Source organism: Mytilus californianus, unplaced genomic scaffold (assembly GCF_021869535.1).
Source record: "Mytilus californianus isolate M0D057914Y unplaced genomic scaffold, xbMytCali1.0.p SCAF_2, whole genome shotgun sequence".
Taxonomy (NCBI): Eukaryota; Metazoa; Mollusca; class Bivalvia; order Mytilida; family Mytilidae; genus Mytilus; species Mytilus californianus.
In genome coordinates, this window is record NW_026262668.1 from 90,340,558 (window position 1) to 90,355,868 (window position 15,311).

The window sequence follows — 15,311 nt, forward strand, 5'->3', positions numbered from 1 at the left end:
ATGTCAGCACTTAACCCTTTCCATAACCATGGCCAGTGGTGTTATAGAACAACATTTCAACAAAATAAAAAAATCAATTGAACTCATCAAATCGGTACGTACTAAGCACAAACCAACTAACAAAATGACAAAAGACTCAGAGTACCAAATTAATATTAATTGAAGTTACTAAAAGCTGGTTCACAAGTCTAATTTAATTAACAAAAGACCACGTTTTTTCAGACTGAAAAAACAACCAGTACACCTAAGGATTTAGCGAAAAATATCATAAGCAGTCGGAGAAAAGCATGACATTGTCATCCCAAATAAGTATCGACAGGGTACAGGATCATAAATGTTAATAACTTGATAGCAATGTATGTTTACATTAAACTCAGTAGGCAGTACTTCAACATTATAACAAACCTTTCTAAAATTGTCCGTTTATAAATTTTTAAATTATAAAGAAACTAAGGTTTCAACTCCTTTAAGTTGATCTTAGATGGATTTGGCTATTTTTTTAGGTCCTTTTTGTTCATATAGCTCTTAAACTATTTCGGTTTTTATACATCCTTGGCTTTCAAATATTTGGATTTGAGCGTTCCTGATGAAGGTAAATCCAGAAAAGCGCTTCAAACGCATGAAATTTATAACGTATTGTTTTCATTTTTTGAAAAACAAAATCAATGGTTGTACTGATAAAGACAGTACTGGAAGATCTTACGACGAATGATAACTTTCAAGAAAAGGTTTAGTCAAAGGACTATTCACCTTTTACGGATCGTATCTTGATATACGAACACTATAAACAACTACACTCTAGAATTAGAATGCGATATCCTTTTGTAATAATATTCATAAAGGTACTATCAAAATTTCGATTCAAATCTTTATATCTACTAAATACATTTAGTAAACGTTTTAACTAGTTTTTGGCAATCATAATTTATTGGTTATACATAGATTATGTTCATTGCAAACACAATAGACACGGGTATAGCGAACGAGTTTGGAAATATACACACCATGAGAAGGAGTCAAAGAAACTTCTCCGTAAAAAAATGAACAATAGGGAACTAGAAATAGTCTCCTTTGTTGTACATTTTAGTATAGAGTTTCCTTTGTGAAACAGAAATATCCAAATCAAGAAAAGGACAATTATTGCTGTTCAATTTTGATCTAATTGTGGTAAATATTTGCAGTATAATTAAAAAGTTCTTGATCATTCAAAGCAAAACTATAGTAACGGATAAAGATGTATAGAAATTCGATATGATCAGCTGCTCCACACTGTGTAAAGCTATTAGAGCTCGTTTTATGCACCCCTCGCAAAAAGGCTACATAGTGTGACTAAACGCTGATATACAATTAAACTAAATTTGTACTTAAAATTGGAGTGTTACAATAAAAAAAAAGAGAAAATAATGTTTGTAAACCAACAACGAGTAATGCTTTGCTATCAGAACTTAGTAGATACGTGATGGTATGATACTAAACCCCTAACGGGAGGGATTGTACTTGATTTTCATATGATGAAGACATAATCTTTCAATCAGTTTAATTGAGGTTTGGAGCTGGCATGTCAGTAACTGCTAGTAGTCCTTTGTTCATTTATGTATCATTGTCATTTTGCTTAGTTTCTTTTGTTACCTATTCTGACATCGGACTCGGACTTCTTTTAAACTGAGTTTTACGGTGCGTATTGCTATGTGTTTCTTTTTTATACATTGACTAGAGGTATAGGGGGAGGGTTGAGATCTCACAAAACATGTTTAACCAAGCTGCATTTTGCGCCTGTCCCAAGTCAGGAGCCTCTGGCCTTTGTAAGTCTTGTATGTTTTTTAATTTTAGTTCATTTATATGTTTTGGAGTTTAGTGTGACGTTCATTTTCACTGAACTAGCACATAATTTTATTTAGGAACCAGCTGAGGACCACCTCCGGGTGCGGGATTTTCTCGCTGCATTGAAGACCCATTGGTGGCCTTCGGCTGTTGTCTGCTCTTTGGTCGGGTTGTTGTCTCTTTGACATATTCCCCATTTCCATTCTCAATTTTATTTATGTTAACTGGAACCTACTGAAGATTAGTTGTCATTAATGAAGTTATCATTTTTATATACAGATTTATATATGATAATGTCCAAATATAATTTATATATAGATTTATATATGATAATGTCCAAAGATAATTTGATTTCTTACTGTACTGCATAAAAAAGTTTCAAAGGATAAATATAATTTAATACCAGTATGATACACCTTGTTATATTCCCTTTTTTTATTTGTTATAATTTCCCACGTTTATCGTTCGACTACTATATTTTATATCCAGTTCTGTATTATTGGAGAGAAAATCATAAACGGTCACCTCACTGTATACATTAACTAATAATTTGTTGGAGAACTTTTTAAACTGTATTTTCATGCTTGAACTATATATTTAACAAACATTAAAATCTGTGACCTTCTTTAAAATTAGTCTATGTGCAAACAAAAGGTTTGAAGAAAAAGAAATGGAATACACATTTAAATACTAATGCGAAACCTTCAAATCCATTTAATAATTTAAATCGCTCGTCACTTAACGGCAAAAATCAAAACATTATTCTATAACCGAAAACTTAATCCATGGTCTTAATTTTCTCTGACGTTTTCATCTATTTGGAGAAAGGTCTTAGTTACCAGAAGGTGAGTGGATGTTTTACTATTTTTTTTATTTCATGTGTAAACAGTGATAATAATAATATGAAATCTTGATATTATTACCAAATATCAAAATAACAACATAGGTTTGTTCAAATATATTCCATTCTTTTACAAGTACGTATTAAACTGGATATGATAAAGGTACCATTTGAAATTGATTGACGTCACCAAGAACTAATTGTGTTTGAAAAAATAAAATTAATGCAAGTACAAAGGAAGTCCACGAAGAACACTATCAACATCTATAGGAAACAGAAAGCATGTACAATTAATATAGATTAAACAACTTAAACCTAGATAATAAATTATCCCTTATTAAGTTTCACAAGTCGATCTATATTGAAAATTCATCGCATTCCGGTCGGACGTTACTGTGTATCTATACATCCAACACAGCTAAAAGGGTGCTCCATCGTATAAAGCTTAGAGAGATATGACTCGCCTGTCGTTATACAATTAAAAAAAAGGCAATATGATGGACAGCAACATTGCGAATTAATTCAAAGTCGCTGGACCATGAACTAGTGGACAGGGCCTCAAAATGTCAACAAACAGAAATGTACAGACAGTTATGTAACTTTGTAGAAAATATCGTTGTCTATTGTAAGAAGTTCCTATCAAACTATCTTAAAAGCAGAAAACTTAACATTGAAAATTGATAACTAATTCGGAGTCGAAATAGTCGTCAAACTGATATGTAGAGACTTTATAGAAAATATCATTGATCTATCACAAGTAGTTCCTATCAAACTGACTTAAGCAGAAACCATAATATTGAAAATTACTAATTAATTCAAAGTCGCTGGATTATGACCTAGGGAGCAGGGCCTCAAAATAGTCGTCAAACTGATATATACTGATAATAATGCAACTTTATACAAACTATCATTGATCTATCACAAGTAGTTCCTATCAAATTAACTTTTAAAAGTACTTAACATTAACATTCGTCGCAGGCAAGACAAAAAAAAAAGAGTCGGAAAATAATTATATCATGATATTAATGATACCCTTTATAATGTTATTTGAACCATTTATTCGCTTTTAATGTTATATAAATCCATTATAATATAAAGCACCCATTTTTTATTCATCGAGAAAGCCTTAAACATGATCAAGTTAAAACACAATACACACAACTGTAGTAATGAGTTGATGACGATTTGCCATTAACATTTCTACACGCGTCTACCAACGTTAGACAATTGTGTTTGATGCATTACACAAAATCAAGGATTTGTATAGTGTCGTACTATACAAGTCTTGACAGAAGCATTTATTTCTATATTGTAATCGACCAGAAACAGGATAGAAATGGTCGACGTGTTTAGCTTACTTTTCGCGTACCAATTAATTCTATAATCCGCATCCATGTGGGCCTACCAGTAGTTGTTTTGCGTCAATTTCCAATAGCTTTCTTTGAATTTCTCGTGTAATTGGAGTCATGCTCTATTTCATTATCTCATTCTCTTTGGGTTTTTTTTTCTTATTTATTTTGGGACAAATTTCAATGTTTTAATTTTGTTTGATTTCTGAAATGGATGTTATTCATCATACAAGTCACAGGCACTTTTCTCTGAAAAAAAAAATCATATATTTTACTTTAATATAATGTATAATATTTTTTTCGGAGACAAGTGCCCGTGATACCAGTAAATGAAGTGGGTTTAATTCCTCATCAATAGAAGATGAAGAGTATAAATTAAAGTTGTTAGTCGTCGAACTTGTATTGTCATTAAATAACATCGAAATACATACAATTATATCTCTTGGAACTGAACAAAAAATTGTAATGCACTGATTTCATTTTTTATATAATGGGACTCTTAGACTATGGAATAATATGTTTTTTCGACGTTACTGATTTTTATCGATATCAGGGTATTTTTAACGGTGACACAGACTCCGCGTAACAGAATTTACGAGGATTGCTCTTCTATTTGAGCCCATGTGTAAGCAATGTACAAATCACAAAAAAATCAATGGTGACTTTAAAACGACACATAATACTCCAAGTGACAACCGAGTCATTAAAAACTAAAAATTTAAACAAACGTACATTCCTTTTATTATTTGAACTATTGGACTGTTTATAAACAAGTGTAATATAAAATGTTAGTTCGGTGACGTAATGTTTCAATTTCCTTCTGCTAAGTAAATTGCATGATTTGAATTGAATTTAAGATCAGTAAATTGTATTTATGAAACGCCCTTGTGGGTATTAAGTTCACAATATATGTAATACATTATACTGTTTTGAATGATTAAACATTATTTAACATTTTAATTGAATTTTACGCTCACCAGGTTGCTTTGTATAATAAGATTTTTTTTAACTCTCCTTTTATTTCAACGCTAACACACATGGACTTCGTACTTGACTAATATATATCTAAAAAATCCATTTGTGAGCGAGATGATCATAAGGTAAAGTATATTACCAGAAAAGGTGTTTTTTCCTGTTAATACTTCTTTGGATTGATCTGATAAAAAACTATTAATATTGGTCACAATGTTTATGCCACAATTTGTTATTATTATGGAACAGTCGATATGCACAATGAAAACAATAATAAACTGTTAAATCTTGATATCAAATAATGTTCGCATTTAATGAAAACAAGATCAAGGTATTGAACCTGCTGATATCAAATCATATCATACTTTACTCTAATATCGGTGCATGTAATTCATAGAAGATTTCATACAGTAACATCATAAAGAGTACAGATAGACACGACATTGTGCAATGCACAGAACGGATTGTGCAGAATTTAAATGCATGAAACAATTATTTCATTTTGAATAGCCTCAAACTGTTAATGTATCCTAAAAATATTCCAAGACGAAGTAATTGAACAAAAACAATATTCTTAAACTAGTAACAGTACATCGAATGATAATAGGAAAAGAATGTATCATTTAAGATTTAAATTTAGCTTATTATTTAAAATCCTCCGAATGTAACCCATTTAAATTATAAAGTAGTTAACGAGGAAATGTAGTTTTATACCTTTTCATCGATTTTAACCTTAAACAAAAACCATGACTTCACTATTCAGAGGAACCGATTTAAATACTTATAATTTAATTTTGGATGTAACGCGTCTTCTGATTGGCTGACGTTGTTTTGTTTATCAGCTCATAGACATAATATTGTCATGTGACCGTGACGTCATCAACGTTTTTTCATTGTTTACTCCGGTTTAAAATGGAATTTAGAATTAAATTATAAGAAATGACTGTAATATTTTTTCTGTCTATTCGAAATAACATAAAAAATGTGGTGCACACTTTAAAATAACCCGCTACGCGGGTTATTCAGTGTGCACCACATTTTTGATGTTATTTCTTCATAGACAGAAAAAATATTACAGTCATTCCTTAAATACACGAAATCAAAAAGAATAAAAATCTAGTATATTTTACATGTTTTTTTATATAACGACGTCCTAGTAAGTATCGTGGGAGGAGGATAACTAATATATTATGTCCCTGAAGTATTTAATCACATTAACGGTACACATTATAATGCGCATTTCGTCAATTTGTGTATCTTCAGTGATGCTCGAGGTCAAAATATTTGAATTCCGTGTATCTTCAGTGATGCTCGAGGTCAAAATATTTGAATTCCGTGTATCTTCAGTGATGCTCGAGGTCAAAATATTTGAATTCCGTGTATCTTCAGTGATGCTCGAGGTCAAAATATTTGAATAGACCACTTGCACATTGTTTGGTGATTAGTCGTACCGGAAGTACGTAACTTCGGAATTTCGAAATCTATATTGACTGAAACAAAAGGCGGGCAGAATTTCCAAATCCTCCATTGTAACTAGGGTAAATAAACGTATTTTAGATTGACGATGGTGAACAAGAATTGCATGTACGGGGTTTGTAAGAGTGACAGTAGGTACCCAGAGAGACTCGCGGAGAAGGATGTGTACTTTATTCCGTTCCCAAAACCATTACGGAATAGAGTGAAGTGTGAAAGATGGATACGAGCTTGCGGACGACATGACTTGAACGTGGAAAAAGTGACAAAATACAGCTATATATGTTCACTTCACTTTGTAAGGGGAAACGGTCCGACTGAGGAATATCCGGATCCTATTCCTGCAGGAGCCTGTGAAGCTGAAAAGGAGAATTTCATGCTGCAGAACCGGAAAAGAAGGGCACCAATAGACCGTCCCAGCCTTGTGTGTAGGAAGGTGAAAAAAACAGGTACGAAATGTATATATAATTTAATATAATGCTTGTATTTTCTTTATAAAGGTTCATAATGTTTACATATTACCTTGTTTCAAATTTGACATGCTTGACATATCTACCAATGACACTTTTAACTTGAACATTCAGGTGCTGCATTTATACATGTTTATGTACTCATGGTACTAGGAAATGCTGTGTGAAATAATGCAGGCGCTGTCAAAAAACAGTTTCATATTTTATACATTTTACTGTTCAACTTACAATCTTATAGAAACGTCAATTTGTATGAACAAGGCTATAAGGCCAATGAATATTGACTGCCCAAATAGCATACATGTAGTTGCAGAATAAAATCCATGACGACTTGCCACAATGCCCAATCACAAAAAATTTGCTTTACTGATGAAAAAGGCAATTCAACCCGCCCAAAGACATACACAAATAAAACAGAAATTGTATATCTCACTCTATGTACATTTATATAGACCTACCAGTTTGTCCAAATATAGTATTCACGAACAGAAAATATATGCATGATACAATGTATGTACATGTATGTTAGAAATATCTTAAGCATGTTGTGCAGTCTGCATCAAAATGTTATCTGATTACTACTTCAAAGACCAATATTCCCACATTTTCCCTATGTGTCTAAACAAACTTTAACAACAACTTAATTACTAGTCTGGGGCATCAGACTAGTCGTTAACAGTACAGACTGTTGTGAAAATCACATATTTAAATCCACAACATTTCCCTATATTCATGTCAAATATTACATGTAGATGTGGCGTGCAGTTAAAAGAAAAATGTCTATCAACATGATAAACTGTCTATTTTTTGCATGTGTAATGTTTGATACAATAAAGCATTTCATAATTTCAGGAAAATCAGCTGATCAGAGAACAGTAGACCTAGATCACTCTTATTGTATAGTTCATGTTCCAGGTAAAATCTTTTAAAACATGTATATTTAGAAAAACGTCATCCTCAGTTAATATATCTTAAAATGTAAATTATACACCTCATACAAAGGCTACAATTGATATATTATCAATTTCCGAACATATTTGTATCAAAATTGTCAGCACATTACAGTCTCTTTTTAAAATCATATAATTTTGTTGGAATAACTTCATTTTTATAGATTTCATATTTTATCTTGAACAACAACATATTGGTTGTTATTTCAATTATTTTGAATGTTTTTTTTTTGTTATTGCTTACATGTATGTATTTGAAATTTTCCAGATTATATTTTTTTTAAATAATTGATCATGAAAAAGTACAATATCGAAAATCTTTTAACCATATCATGAAGTTCATAAGTTGATAATTCTTATATGATTTGCATATTACGGAATACATTGATATAATTGGTCGAGAGGACTTCCGGTAGTTGATCTTGACGTTGTTTATTTTTCGATAGACGACGTTGACCAAACTTCTTTTCGTAACCAATGTAAACAAGATGGCGGCTATAATAACACCGATATTAACAAAATTATTTTCACTGCACGTTAATCGTTAAATTAAATAATAAACACAAAATCATTCGTTGGAATGATAATAAGAGTTTTTGTAGTTTATTTTTAATCAGATAGCAAATTTTGTGGAGTACATATTTTTGCGTTAACCAACAAATATATTCATACGCCAGGCCTATTCAAGGACACAAATATACAATTTACGTGTGATAAAGGTTACGAGTGTGGAAAAATATATTCCTTATCTCCAATTTTAAAGAATTATAAGGATAACGCCTTTTTAAAGGAATTTATTGGTGTATAAACTGGACCAAGTCACAAACATATCATAACAGTCCTTCAGACTTTTAATTGTTTGTGAGTGAATTGGTCAAGTTTATACACCAATAAATTCCTTTAAAAAGGCGTTTAATCCTATAACATCACACAAAGTAAAAATAACGGTTAGTACTATCATTTTTTACCCGCCATTTAGGATCCACCTTGTAAAATTTAGTTTTGAATGTGACTATTCCTGGACAAATCAAATTGGTAAAAATCTGTAAATTTATTTAGTATATAGGTAGGTGAACTCCAGATAAACAAATATAATTAAAAGTGTCTTTTTTCTTTTTGTTGACAAGTTTTCTTTAGATTATTTATCTGGCTGAAATTATAATTTAATGTAGATTTTTTTTCTGAGCATCTGTGTTGGGCAAGTTGCAAAAATATATTTTTTTTTGCTAAATACATGTAGAAAATAGTTTACCAAGTACATGAAATATCTTGCAATATACAACAAAATCATCTAAAACTTTAAATTTATAGATGAAAGTATAAAAAAAGCATTAAGTGTGTATTTCAAAAAATAAAATCATTTTAAATATGAAGGGAAGATAATTTTATTAATTTATGATAGATAATGGATTTCATTAAATAATTTTAGATTTTGAAGCAGAGATTGAACTAGGGCCTGGAGACGAAGGGAAGGTACAAGATGACATTGACACCACTATCCTTACTGCTACTCCTCTACCTGTGGAAACAACAGGTAAATTAATATATTTATGACTGGACATAGGAGCTGTATGTTTATAAATGGACTGGAGGATATGTGGGAAGGTGTGAAGTTACAAATTTTATACATCAACCTTGGCAATCAAATGAAATAAATCAAGTAGTGCAGCACTGTTCTATTTCTGGATTTAAACATATCATAATCTAATAAGTGTCTTATATTAGAATGTTCCTTATTAGTCCCCTTCCGACGAAGTCGAAGGGGATTTTAGGTTTGCACTCCGTCCGTCAGTCCGGCAAATCAGTTTTCCACACTTTTTTTCTTCATGCTTGAAGGTATTGATTTGATATTTGGTGTATTGTTTTATCATGACAAGTTACAGATCAAGTTCGAATTTTGTTCCGGTCTGATGATTTTGTGCAGAGTTATCGTCCTTTGACTTAGAAAATTCACTAAAATAATCAGTTTTCTGCACTTTTTTCCGTCATGCTTTAAGATATTGATTTGAAAATTGGTATATAGTTTTATCATGACAAGTTACAGATCAAGTTGGAATTTTGTTCCGGTCGAATGATTTTGTGCAGAGTTATGGTCCTTGGACTTAATAAATTCACTTAAATAATCAGTTTTCAACACTTTTTTCGTCATGCTTGAAGATATTGACTTGATATTTGTTATATAGGTTACACCATGACAAGTTATAGATCAGGTTAGAATTTTGTTCCAATACAATGAATTTTTAACCGGTAGGGGACTATGTATTGCCATGCAATACTCACAGAATGCTTGTTGCAGTGAATTTGTATAGCCACAATGTACAAAAATGTACTTTGAAACAAATGTTTTATTTTGAGATTTTTTAGTTTTTTACTTAACTAGTAAAATAACAATCACTTTATATTGTTATTTTGAGATTTTTTACTTTGATCTATTTGCAGAATGTAATTTTCCATTAGTAAAGGGGCATAACTCTAGAATAGTTTAAGTGACACCACCAAAATTCAAACTTGATCTTTGTTTTGTGGTAAAAAGCATTTTGTATAAGTTTCATAATGTTTGGTTGAGGCAAACTAAAGTTAGAGCTCTAACGGAAAACAACTTGGGGACAAACTGACGGACAAGGGTAAAACTTAATGCCCCCATATGCTACAGCGGGGGCATAAAATTTGGAAAAATTATTTTTAATCCAATAATCAATGTTTCAATTGGCAGCGTTCATCTGACCATGACCTCATTTTCTTGGTTCATTGGTTTTGGACAAGAACATGAAAAAAACAAATAAATTCCTTTCAAAATTTAAATATAGGGTTGGATAGAGGAAAGAAGTGTTATTTATACGTGTATTTATATTTGAACTGAAATTGCAGATTCAGGATCTCAGACTTACCATCCAACTTATTCTGACAGCAGTACAAATGTCAACTTGAAGACCATGAGAAGACAGTTATTTGTTTTAGATGTGGAAAAGAAGCCTAAAGCCTATACAGGTATTTAAAAGGTCTCCGTATTATAAATATAAGATTGGAATGAAAGCATGGTGTATTATTCTTAATTTAAAAAGATTGGTCTATTTAATATATGTAGACTTTTCGAATATTTTTTAGAGATTTAAAAAAAAAAGGATTAACTATAATCAAATTTAGATGTAAAATTAAGATCAATTGAAATTGTTGCATTAACACATTATCATTTTTTACAGCCTCATTGTTGTAAATTTACAGGAATGACACTGGATGTCTTGAAACTTGTTTTTAGTCATGTAGAGTTGAAGGCTTCTAGGATGAAGTATTGGTATGGGTCATCTAGGGTTGATGACAGCTTCGACGATACAGAGAATGATGTCAGTGGACAAGTGAGTTATCTGTCTCATAATTCACTTTAGTTTAAACCTTACCTATATTTTATTCAAATCCTCGACATCAATAGAAAGATTTCCTCGGACAGATCTGTTCTTTTTGATGGATTTTGAGCACTTATTCAAGCAATGGCCAGTGTTAATACTTTATATGAAAAATCAACACATGGTCATTTCTCAAAAACGTGTCTCTTCATTGATTCACATCCCCCTACAAGGTTTTCATTATTACCTGTAAAAACATGAAAAATGTAACAATAAATATTTTTTGTTTTGCATCAAAGTTTTATATATCAAGCATTGTTTACAACGTCCACTGGTTTTATTAGTGGATACACTGATGGAACAGCGCCCCCTAGCGACTTGGCATAATGATTTTGTAAAAACTGATTTTTGTTCTTACTGATGGTACCATGAAATTGTGATCAAATCAACTGAATATTTTTTACAATGGTATTCATTATATAACTTTTTAAAATAAATTACCAATGATGAAAAGTAACAGTTTTCAGGGTTTACTGAACATTACAATTTATTTGAAAAAATATCACGTGTATCTTTATGCCAAGTCATGAGCAGAACTCGTGTAAACATACCCTACTATTATTACATATAAGACTAAGGACCATGTCAACTGGTTGTTTTAAATTAGAAAGGCAGATAAAAGCAAAGATTAAAATTATGAAAAATAGCCATATTATATGCATTTACAGAAATTTTCTGTGGAAACAAACAAAAATTCATCTCATATGTTATGATTAAATTAACATTCCGTGTGAAATAGTTCCAGAAAATAGTACATGTAATCTTAAACATGTCAGTTGGGCTTTTAATAATATTATTTAGAATGCCATATTCCATATGTTTATTAGATATTTTGCCCCTGGCTTTAACATGTTAAATCTCATAAGCCAGAAAAATGATGAAAATCAACAAAAATAAGTAATAAACAATACAAAATTAACAAATCTCATTATTGGACAATTGATGTATAAAGTCTTTTCTTGGATTTTTTTTAACAGAAAAGGGGAGCATTAAGGGAGTTAAAACTTTGGGAAGAGTACCTGATGAGCCTTGTACGACTGAGGAAGGGATTGGACACAGATGTTTTAGCAGATATGTTGTGTATAAGTTCTTCAACTGTTTCCAGGATCTTTACCACATGGATTGTGTTTTTGCGGAAGGAACTGGATTTTCTTATCAAGTGGCCCACTAAAGAACAAATAAAGGAAAATATGCCAAAATCTTTTAAGTATTTCCCTAAAACCAGAGTAGTTATAGATTGTACTGAATTTTTTGTTCAAAAACCCTCATTACCTTCTGCCCAGAGAATCACTTGGTCAAGTTATAAGCATAATAATACATTAAAACTTCTGGTAGGTATAACACCAAGTGGTTCATTCTGTTTCTTGTCAAAGTTGTGGTCAGGGGCAGTTTCAGACCGCAGGATTACACAAGCATCTGGGTTCTTGGAAATGTTGGAGTTTGGCGATGAGGTTATGGCTGACCGTGGATTCACCATAAGTGATCTCTTGGCTTTAAAGGGTGCAACTCTTGCAATTCCACCTTTTGCAAATGGCAGACAGCTGAGCAGTAGAGCAGTTACAAGGACAAGGCGTATTGCAAATGCACGAATCCATGTAGAACGAGCTATAGGAGATATCAAATCTTTTCAGCTACTACAGGGCACATTGCCTCTTACTCTTAAACCCATCCTTGATGATATTATTTTTGTTTGTGGTGCTTTGTGTAACTTGCGGTCTAAACTTGTGAAGTAAGAACTCTTCATTTTTACCATCTTTAAATATAATTTAGGTATTTCATGGCCAAAAACAGCTCTCACTTAAATAAAACAGTTAAGATTATCACTATTTCTGCAAGTTGAAGACACAATGGACAAATAAATTTGCATGTTCAGAGGGGACAGACAACACTTTGTTTAAAACAAAATTAAACAAATAAAGAACAAGAACATTTTTTTTAAATACTTACCTATCCTGAAAAACAATAGCATTATTAAGAATACACCCTCAACACTATCAGAAAGGTGCTCTTAGATGGTAAACATTTCTGCTTTAATCTCCAGCTAACCTTTTTCTGATAAGATTACTAGTGGAAAGTGATATCAGTACAAATAAACACTTTAAGGTAGTTCAGGGGTATAGAAAAAAAATGACAGAATTTTCTTATACTTTGCCAAAATGAAGATTTTACTATGCTCTTTTCAAAAAAATTATAAAAAGTATGGGTCACCTTGTTTTCTTGCTACAAGTAAATAAACAGTTTTAATCTGATTTTCACCAAAAAGTATACAGATCGTTTGACCATCATAAGAAACAACTTTGTTAAGTTTCATGAAATTTGGATAAGTCGTTCTCAAGTTACGGTGCGACATGTTTACCCCAGACAGCCTCACATTTGTATACCATAATACGCCCAGTCAAAATTTTGACGGGTAAAAAAATGAAATTTCTCTATATGTCCAGTATAAATTATGTACTAAAAGAGTTATCTCCCCTTAAATGGCTTATTTGAATAATTAGTTCTAAAAGCACAAACATTTGGTATTTGTTAAAATATTTTCGCTAATGAAATGCATAACTAAGTTTTCTTAATATAAAAAAAACAGTGTAACCAATAAATTGCAAATTTGGGCAACAAAAAAAAAGACCGATTATTTACTGTGATTGTACTATTCAAGATGGTGGTATACCCCTGAACTACCTTAAATCACCTAAGTCATACCAAAACTTAAGGTTTACTGTCTCAAAACTTACAAAAACCAGTATTTTAGAATAAGTACAAAGTATTGCATATGAAGTTAATGAGCTGTGTTATATTTGTCAATGAGTCAGTTGTTAATACAAATTCAAATGAAGTAAATATAACCAACTATACATGTATGGCACTGTATAGTTGTTGATTTACCAAAAACAAGATTTAGGAAAAAAATTATCAGATCCGGACATTACACAATTATGAGCGAAAGCAACCAATGAAAACAATAAAGTTAACATCCAGTTTTATAGAACAATGCATAGGTATCATTAAAAATTCGTAAGGGTTCCATGGAACCCAGTGTCTCGCCTACTTTTTCTGTTAATCGCAGGCTCAACAAAAATGAGGAAGTAAATCAATAAAAATATTCCTCTTGATACTGTCTTTTGATTGTAAGAAGCTTCTGTCCAAGTTTGGTAAAAATCCAGGATAGTTTATTATGAACCTATTAAATGTTTAAAAACTTTAACTGCAGACTGAATGTAGTGTTAACTGGAAGAAAACAAAATTTCCTTCTGGATACTACCATTTGATCATAAACAAGCTTCTGTCCAAGTTTGGTACAAATCCAAAATAGTATAAGAAAGTTATTAAAATTTTAAAAACTTTAACCATAGAGTGAATGTGTTGTTTCCTGGCAGAAAATCTAAGTCCATTTAAAAGTAAAATACGGAAAAAATGGATTTATTTTTTTACAAAATGTCCTTCTAGATACTAGCTTTTGATCATAAACAAGCTTCTGTCCAAGTTTGGTACAAGTCCAGGATAGTTTAAGAAAGTTATTAAAATTTTAAAAACTTAAACCACAGAGTGAATGTAATATTTCCCCGCAGAAAAACTAAGTCCATTTATAAGTAAAATACGGAAAAAATGGAATTTAATTTTTACAAAATTTACTTCTGGATACTATCTTATGATCATAAACAAGCTTCTGTCCAAGTTTGGTAGAAATCCAGGATAGTTTAAGAAAGTTATTAAAATTTCAAAAACTTTAACCACAGAGTGAATATTTGTGGACGACGCCGACGGAATGTAGGATCGCTATGTCTCGCTTTTTCGACTAAAGTCGAAGGCTCGACAAAAATGTGCTGAATTTTCAATATATGTCGGTATGTGTACTAATTTTGTTAAATTTCATATTTACTATTAAACCTTCATTCGTCGGCAAAAGGGTTAAACAATATTAATTTAAGTGGGTCAAGTGTGTATATCTGAATCGTTATGATTTATCTACTTGGATTTAAAAATTTTAGGATTAATTCAAAAAGTAAATTTGGTACATTCTTAGCTAATTAAAAAAG

General features: G+C 31.3%; 2 protein-coding genes across 2 annotated transcripts in view; both read left to right on the forward strand.

The window, feature by feature from the left end:
- Window positions 1–2,530: 2,530 nt before the first annotated feature.
- LOC127730393 (uncharacterized) overlaps window positions 2,531–15,311 on the forward strand; it is a 55,080-nt gene continuing 42,299 nt past the window's right edge. Inside the window, exon 1 of the mRNA XM_052238774.1 lies at window positions 2,531–2,666. The gene's annotated coding sequence lies outside the window, so the exon portion shown is untranslated. The remainder of the gene's footprint in view (window positions 2,667–15,311) is intronic.
- On the forward strand, window positions 6,517–14,038 carry LOC127730394 (uncharacterized). The gene is made up of 6 exons (XM_052238775.1): window positions 6,517–6,905; window positions 7,779–7,841; window positions 9,306–9,410; window positions 10,745–10,864; window positions 11,099–11,229; window positions 12,255–14,038. The coding sequence occupies exons 1-6, from the start codon at window positions 6,548–6,550 to the stop codon at window positions 13,008–13,010; spliced, it is 1,533 nt and encodes a 510-aa protein (XP_052094735.1). The 5' UTR covers window positions 6,517–6,547; the 3' UTR covers window positions 13,011–14,038.

What these genes read in the sequence shown, in the direction of transcription:
- LOC127730394 (XM_052238775.1), top strand. Translation starts at nt 6,548, where the DNA reads ATGGTGAACAAGAATTGCATGTACGGGGTTTGTAAGAGTGACAGTAGG. An exon ending in TTGTATAGTTCATGTTCCAG is followed by an intron (nt 7,842 to 9,305) that starts GTAAAATCTTTT and finishes AAATAATTTTAG; the next exon opens with ATTTTGAAGCAGAGATTGAA. An exon ending in AGAATGATGTCAGTGGACAA is followed by an intron (nt 11,230 to 12,254) that starts GTGAGTTATCTG and finishes TTTTTTTAACAG; the next exon opens with AAAAGGGGAGCATTAAGGGA.